This window comes from Arachis ipaensis, chromosome B05 (assembly GCF_000816755.2).
Source record: "Arachis ipaensis cultivar K30076 chromosome B05, Araip1.1, whole genome shotgun sequence".
Classification (NCBI taxonomy): Eukaryota; Viridiplantae; Streptophyta; class Magnoliopsida; order Fabales; family Fabaceae; genus Arachis; species Arachis ipaensis.
Genome location: NC_029789.2, coordinates 119,822,872 through 119,831,431, shown reverse-complemented (window position 1 = coordinate 119,831,431; position 8,560 = coordinate 119,822,872). Strand labels below are relative to the sequence as shown.

General features: G+C 41.0%; 1 protein-coding gene across 1 annotated transcript; it reads right to left on the bottom strand.

Moving 5' to 3' along the window:
- On the bottom strand, positions 5,232-5,795 carry LOC110272089. Its single transcript, XM_021123905.1, has one exon. The coding sequence runs from the start codon at positions 5,793-5,795 to the stop codon at positions 5,232-5,234; it is 564 nt and encodes a 187-aa protein (XP_020979564.1).

Sequence of the window (8,560 nt, the reverse complement as noted above, 5' to 3'; positions counted from 1 at the left end):
TGGAGGAACCGTCCACGTATAATTCCCAGGTTGTGGGGGTCTCCTCCTAATCTCCTGCGTATTCGGCCACGAAGTCAGTGAGGCATTGGGCTTTGATGGCTGTCCGAGTTTCGTACCTCAAATCAAACTCGAATAGCTCTATAGCCCATTGAACCATTCTACCTACAACATCTGTTCTCTGAAAGATTTGCTTCATGGGCTAGTTCGTCTAAACTTTTATGGTGTGAGATTAAAAATAAGGCCGAAGCCTTCTGGATGCTACTATCAAGGCGTATGTGAACTTTCAAGTTTTTGATATTTTAGTTCAGGGCCTTGTAGCACCTTGCTTGTGAAATGGACAGGATGCTGTCCGACCTCATCTTCTCATATCAAAGCTGATGCCACAGCCTTTTCCACAACAACTAAGTATAATACGAGTTCTTTACCTGCTTTTGGTCAGGTAAGAATTGGAGGTTGGCTTAGGTGTCTTTTGAACTCCAGGAATGCTTTTTTTCATTTAAGAGTCCATTCGAACTGGAAGCCTTTTCTAAGTACGGAAAAAGTGGCAAGGATCTTAATGCTGATCCTGCCAAGAACCTGGATAAAGCTGCAAGTCGGCCATTCAACTGCTGGACTTCCTTTAAACAAGTCGGGCTCTTCATTTCTAGGACGGCTCTACACTTATCGGGGTTAACTTCAATCCCCCTTTGTGTTAGCATAAATCCTAAAAATTTTCCGGCCTCCACTACGAAGGTGCATTTATCGAGATTTAATCTTATCCCGTGTGCTCTTATGGTGGCGAAGACTTTTGAGAGGTCATTCAGGAGGCTGTTGTCGTCCTTAGTTTTCACCAGCATGTCGTCTACATACACCTCCATTAACTCTCCCAACTGGGGTGCAAACACCTTATTCATCAGCCTTTGATTGGTGGCTCCTGCATTTTTTAATCCAAATGGCATGACCACGTAGCAATAATTTGCTCTAGGCGTGATGAATGACGTCTTTTCTTGGTCTGGCTTATACATCGGGATTTGGTTATACCTCGAGTAAGCGTCCATGAATGACAAGTATTGATACCTCGAGCTGGAGTCTACTAGGGTATCAATGTTTGGTAGAGGATATGGGTCTTTTGGACATGCCTTGTTAAGGTCCGTGTAATCGACATACATCCTCCATTTGCCATTCTGTTTTTTTACCAGCACCATATTTGCCAACCAGGCCGGGTACTTCACTTCTCTAATAAAGCCTGCTTCCAATAGGGCTTGTACTTGCTCTTCGACCACTTGAGCCCACTCAGGTCCTAGTTTCCGTCTTCTTTGTTGAACAGGTCGGGATCCCGGATGAATAGCCAGTCTATGTGACATGAGTTCGGGATCTATCCCAGGCATGTCGGAAGCTTTCCTGGCAAAAAGATCGGAATTTTCCTGTAGGAGTTGTACCAGTTTCTGCTTCAGATCCATTGCTAAACTAGCTCCTATGTTGGTATTTTTTCCGACCTCTTGCCCGATCTGTGCTTCTTCGGTCCTTCCTCCTGGCTGTGGTCGTAGCTCTTCTTTAACTTGGACTCCTTCGAGCTCGATGGTATTGACTTCTTTGCCTTTATCTCTCAGGTTAAGGCTTTTATTGTAACACTTTCTCGCCAACTTCTGATCTCCTCTGATGGTAGCGATCCCTTCCGGTGTTGGGAACTTCATGCAGAGATGGGGGGTAGAAACCACTGCTCCAAGCCAATTTAGGGTCATTCTTCCTATTAAAGCATTGTAGGCAGAAGCTAGATTGACGATGATGAAGTCGATGCTTAAAGTTTTGGATTTCGTCCCTTTTCCAAAAGTGGTGTGCAGGGAGATGAAACCCAGCGGCTTAATGGGAGTGTCTCCTAATCTAAAGAGAGTGTCAGGGTAGGCCCTTAACTCTTTCTCGTCCAATCTCAACTTATCAAATGCTGGTTTGAACAAGATGTTCGTTGAGCTCCCTTGGTCCACCAGAGTTCTATGTAGGTGAGCGTTGGCGAGAATCATGGTGATTACTACTGGGTCGTCATGCCCAGGTACAATACGCTGTACGTCCTCTTTGGTGAAAGAAATGGTTGGAAGGTCGGGTCCTTCATTCTCGACTTGGTAAACTTCTTTCAAGTGCCTTTTTTTAGATGATTTGGTCACCCCTCCTCCTACAAAGCCTCCCGATATCATATGTATATGTCGTTCGGGGGTTTGTAGGGGCGGACTTCTTCATCTGTGACCTTCATCGTCTCTTTTTCTCTTCCCATGATTGTCCGACCTTTCCATTTGATATCTGTCTAACCGACCTTCTCTGTCCAAATTTTCTATCACATTTTTCAGGTCATAGAAATCATTAGTGGAGTGTCCATACAACTTATGATACTCACAGTATTCATTGCAGCTTCCCCCTTTTTGTTCTTGATTGTTCATGGGGGAGGCAGCTTTTCAGTATGACAGATTTCCCTCTAAACATCTACCAGGGAAACTCGTAGGGGAGTGTAGGAATGATATCTCTGGGCCTTTCAGACCCGATTTCTTCTTTTATCTTGGGTTGCCTCTCCTTTTCTTTTGGTTGGTTGGGATGCCCTAGTCGACAGTTAGGTTCTCTTAACCTGGCGTTTTCTTCCATATTGACGTACTTTTCAGCTCGTTCCTGCACATCGCTTAAGGAAGTCAGGTGTCTCTTTGAGATGGACTGGGAGAAGGGTCCTTCTTAGAGTCCATTAACGAGGCCCATTATTACTGCTTCGGTAGGCAAATCTTGGATTTCCAAGCACGCTTTGTTGAACCTTTCTGTGTAGCCTTTTAGGGGTTCTCCGACCTCCTATTTTACTCCTAGCAGGCTAGGAGTGTGCTTGACCTTGTCTTTTTGGATTGAAAATCGCACTAGGAACTTGCGTGAGAGATCATTGAAGCTGGTTACCGACCTTGGGGGAAGGCCATTGAACCACTTTATGGCCGCCTTTGTTAGAGTTTTCGGAAAAGCCTTACAGTGAGTGGCGTCTGATGTGTCGGCTAAGTACATCCGACACTTGAAATTACTGAGGTGGTGCTTCGGGTCAGTCGTCCCGTCATACAGGTCCATGTCAAGGCTCTTAAAGTTTCTGGGAACTTTAGCTCTCATGTTATCTTCGATGAATGGGTCCTCTTCCCCTAAAGGGGTGTCTTCTCGATCTCTGCGGCAATCCTTATTTTGGAGATTGGATTCCAGCCTTGAGAGTTTTTTTCTCAAGCTCTCTTCGTCGCTCGATTTCTCTCCTTAAGCTTTATTCCGCTTCGCGCTGTCGTTCTAGTTCTTATTCGAGCTGCTCCAATCGACCTTGGTGACCATGTAATAGTCCCATTAGGTCAACAGAGGAGATCTTTTTTGGTCCCTGTGTATTGGAGGGGCCTTCACCATGCTGTCTTTCCATTCCTTATAAGGATATTATTGCTCTGCCGTTGTTGACTGCGTCTTAATGCTCTTGCTCAGACTTCGATGCGGTATGTCCATCTTCTTGTTGGTCGTCTGCCATCGTTGGTCGATCTTCCAGGTCCCCAGCATTGGCGCCAATGTTCCTGGGCTTACCTAGAACCGGATGGTAGTTGGTCCTATTTGTAAGGCCCAAGCACTAGAAGAGGGTGGAATCCGACTTATTTTATGTTTGGGAGCCTCCGTTCGAGTTGTGTGTTCCAAGAGATGGGAGGTGGTACTTGCAAAGACACTCCAATGCCTAAGTTAGCAAGGGGGTAAGCAGGTTAGAGTATTAAAACTTAGTTTTACCTAAGTGCTTCAGTGTATTTATAGATGGTGAGCCAATAAACACCGTTGGAGTAGTTCCACTTCTGATGCTGGATAATCGTCCTCTTATCTTAGGGTTGTTGAGATATCTTTTTTAGAAGTGGATGAGAGATTTTAGGAGGTAGTTACTTATTTGAATAAGTGTCATCTGCGAGCTCATGTCGAATCCGACTTCTTTTGGGGAAGTCGGGTGATCAGTGAAGGCCAACCCTTTGGATTGGGCTTTTTAAACTTGATTGAGCCTGGCTATTGTATTGGGCCAGGGTAGGAACATATATATTTCAAATTTTGTTTGTTGTATCAGAATATATTTAAAGGATGGGAAACATGAAGTTGATGCACGATAAATAAAACAGAAAAAAATGAGAAGAGAATTGAAACGATTATCTCCCACTCTTCCTCTGTTTTATTTATTCCTATCAACCTCTCTTAACAATTGACAAACCTCTCCTAACGATTGGCAAACGGTTATCTCCTACTTTTCTTCTATTTTATTTATCCCCATCAACCTCTCCTAATAATTGGCAAATGGTTATCTCCCACTCTTTCTCTTGTTTTATTTATCTCCCTAACACACAATTAAAACGCTTATTTCCCCATTCTTTTTTCTATTTTATTTATCCATCAATTTAACGCTTCCCCTCTTTCAATTTCTAGAGTGGGCATAATTACCGTATTTATTCTCATCATGGAACTTGAACATTGTACGAGTTTTTTATTTTTAAATCAATCCAATTCGATCTATAATTTAATCTAAAATTTTTTATGTACTTTTTTTGAGTACTAATTGACGAAACATATCCAATTTAATCTCTTCTACCAATATTTTTAAGTACTAATTGCATGCTAAAAGTTTGAATTATTGATATTATTAATATTTTTGTTATTTTCAGAAAATATATTTTTATATTTACAGATACATGTATCTCGTTTACAGTGTAAACGAGATATTTATTAATATTTTTAATGATGTGAAATTACATCTAATAATGTGAGATTACTCACTTTTCTTTTATAGATTAGGGACCCATTTGGGAAACTTCAAAAGTAACTTTTTTGAACTTTTGACTTATGAAAAGTAGTAGTATTAATGTCTGGTGCAATTTTCAAAACCAAATTGCAGCTTTCTAAGAAGCTATTTAGGAGTTTATAGAGAAGTTAAAAAAAAAGACTTCTCTCATAATACTACTACTTTTTATCATATTTCTATAAAATAAGCATTTTTAGAGCTAAAAACTCAAAAACAAAATAACTTATTTATAAGTTACTTTTAATATAGTCATTTATTGTTTAAGTTATTTTATCAAAAGGAGTTTAACTAAGCTGTTTACCAACTGGCCCAAGTGCTAGTTTTTTTTAACTGGAAAGGGAGGGAATTCATTTAACGGGAACCAAAAGGTCCAGCAAACCAAATTGAGTACATGAACAGGAGCATCCTCTATCCACACAGAATTTGGATTGGTAGGTGCTAATTATGCTAGTTCATGAGCAATTTTGTTTCCACCTCTCTTTACATGATTGAAACTAACTGATCTAAAATTACTTACTAGGTCTAGGGCATCAATAATGAAAGTTCCAAAACAAGAGTCCAAATTACCTGCTTTTTGAGAGCATTCACTACCTATATTGTCACTCTCTAATATAATATTAGTAAAATAACACTCCATTGCTAATTTTATACCAACAAAGGCTGCATAAGCCTCTGCCTCTCGTGGTTCAAGTGGGTATGGTATGACCCATGAAGCTACTGCCATTATTTGGTCCCAATTGTCTCTAACTACCACTCCCACACCACCATTAAAATTTCTGAAGATTGCAGTGTCAACATTAACTTTCAAGTCAGAGTTTGGTGGGCACTCCCAATTTTGCATTAATGGATGCTCCTGTTCATTCCTTCTTGTCCTCGTTTCCTCTCTGATCTGGGTTTGCCAAAATTCCTTAAAGAGGGATCTAACTTTTTCCAATTCTTCTTCGATCTGCAACACCCTTTCCTCAAACACCATGGAGTTTCTCGCCTTCCACAATTGATTCAGCATGGTACAGAACATTCCCTTTTCTTCTTTCTAAAGAATCTCTATTGTACTCATTATCCATTTTTTCAGGTTTGTGTCCCTTCCAGCTTCAGTTCTAAGGGTGAACGGGGAGGCAAACCAGAATCTTTTTGCAAATTCGCAATCCCTGAAGATGTGCTCCTCAGTCTCTTCCTCATTCTAGCATCTGGTGCAGATCGGTGAACAATTAATTCCTCTTCTGTTCATCAGGCTCTTCTTCATTGGCAAGGAGCAGTGTAAGAGTCTCCACATGAAGTTCAGTATTCTTAGGTGAGCTTTAATTTTCCATAGTTACTTCCAGGTATTCTCTTCCTCTTGGTCTATGCTTGAATTGTATGGTTGGTTCTTGTTTTGGATTTTTATTTCATGATAGGCCAGTTTGACTTTGAAATTTCCATCTCTAGCTTTCTTCCAAATAAACCTGTCTGGTTAATCTGACCTGGGAATAGGAATTTTGACAATCTGTTTTGCTTCAAAATTTAGGAATATCTAGTTTATTAGCCTTTTATTCCATTCTTTGGCATCTGTTGCCATCAGCTTTGCAATTGTTGCATCTGCTTCAAGAATCTTTGGAGGGGACCAAACTTTTGATCCATTTCGTTTTGGGAACAAGGGGTCCTTCCAGATCTTGATATTGTTTCCGTTTCCAACTTCCCAACAACCTCCCCTTTCCAACACTCCTTTTGCTTGCCAAATGCTCCTCCAAGTATAGTTTGGTGTGAAACCAATCTTCGAGCTTAGAAAATTTTTTTTATTAAAGTACTTGCATTCTATGGTTTTGGCTGCTAATGAATCTGGGTTCCTAATCAATCTCCAACTTTGTTTGCAAGAAATGCCATATTGAAAGCTTCGATATCTCTGAATCCCAATCCTTCGCTCTATTTTGGTAGGCACATCTTGTCCCATTTTATCCAATGAATCTTTCTTTCTCCGTTCTTTGAGCCCCAATAGAATCTGTTGGTCATAGACACAATATGCTAGCATAGGCCGCCCGGAAGTTTGAAGCATCCCATTATGTATGTTGGGATCGATTGCGTGACGGACTTGATGAGCACCTCTTTTCCCACCCTCGATAGACACTTCTCCTTCCACCCCTTCAACTTCTTCCACACTATGTCTTGGACATGCTCAAAAACCTATTTCTTAGATCTCCCAACAAAAGTAGGAAGCCCTAGATACTTGGAATGTCTTTGTACAGCCTTTATCTCCAAACATTCTTGGATAAGCTTCTGTCTGTTAGTTGGTATGTTTTGGCTAAAAGATAACTCCGATTTTTCCAAGTTTATTCGCTGTCCCGAGGCCCTCTGGTATGCAATCAGGCCTTCCTTGGTGGCTTGAATGTCTCGGTTAGTGGCTCTAGTGAAGAGTATACTATCGTCGGCGAGGAATAGATGGTTTATTTCAGGTCCATTCCTTGAGATTCTAATTCCGTGGATCAGCCTACTGTTTTGTGCCTTAATAAGGGTTCCCGATAGGGCTTCAGCATAGAGGATAAAGAGGTATGGGGATAGGGAGTCCCCTTGCCTCAATCCTCTTGATGGCTTGAAGCTTTTGGAAGGGGTACCATTTAATAGTATTGAAAAGGAGGTAGTGCTAATGAAATTCTAAACTTTTTGCACCACTTGTTTGGGAACCCCATTGAGATCAGGACCTCTCTTAGGAAGCTCCATTCCACTCGATCATATGCTTTCTTCATATTAAGACCTCTTCTTCCTTTTAACCTTTTCTTCATGTAATGGAAAGCTTCAAACACAATCATACCATTATCTGTTATAAGCCTACTCGGGACAAATGCACTTTGATTTTCTTCAACTATTTGTGAAAGGATTGACTTCAGCCTATTTGCCAAAGTTTTAGTTGCTAATTTGAAGATGACGTTACACAGGGATATTGGTCTATATTCCCTTGTATGCTTCAGCTTCTCAACTTTTGGTATCAAACAGATGTGGGTTTGGTAAATAGGTATCGGATCTGCTCCTTCATTCAAAATCTTAAGCACTGCATTTGCCACTTGATCTCCCACAGTTTTCCACATTCTTTGATAGAAAATTTCCGGTAATCCATCCGGGCCCGGTGCTTTTGTAGGATGCATCTGTTGAAGGCCTTGGAAAATCTCCTCTTTTGTGAATGCCGCATTGAGAGTCTTGAATCTGTCCTTGTTTATCCTCCCCTTAACCACATCAGCCACTTTCTTCTCATTCTGTGTTTCTTCTGATTTGAACAGATTTTCGAAAAAGCCCATCATGACCTCTTCTATCTTATCTTCATCTTCATACCTTATGCCTACATCGTCTGTGATCGCTTCAATTCTATTCCTTTTTCTTCTTTGTGATGCTTTTTGGTGGAAAAATTTTGAATTTCTGTCTCCGTGCTTCAACCAGGTCGCTCTTGATCTTTGGCTCCACCATACTTTTTCCATCTTCAATAGCTCATCTAATTCTGCTTCTTTCTCCTTTGTTTCTTTTATCACATCTTCTGTTTAGGAGATAGAATTTAGTTGATTGATCCTCTCTTGGGCTCTCCTCACTCTTCTTGGAATGTCACCAAAATTTTGTTGTCCCCAATGGTCTAATTTCTTGCTACAACTTCCAATCCTTTCTTGAATGCTTCCTTGGCAAGACTCCCAAGCCTCCTTCACTACTGTTTCACATTCTTCATTTGACAACCATATCTCCTCGAACCTAAATCTTCTAGGACCATTCTTCCTCTTCCATACTTCACCGGCTAGGTCCATCAAGATCGGACAGTGG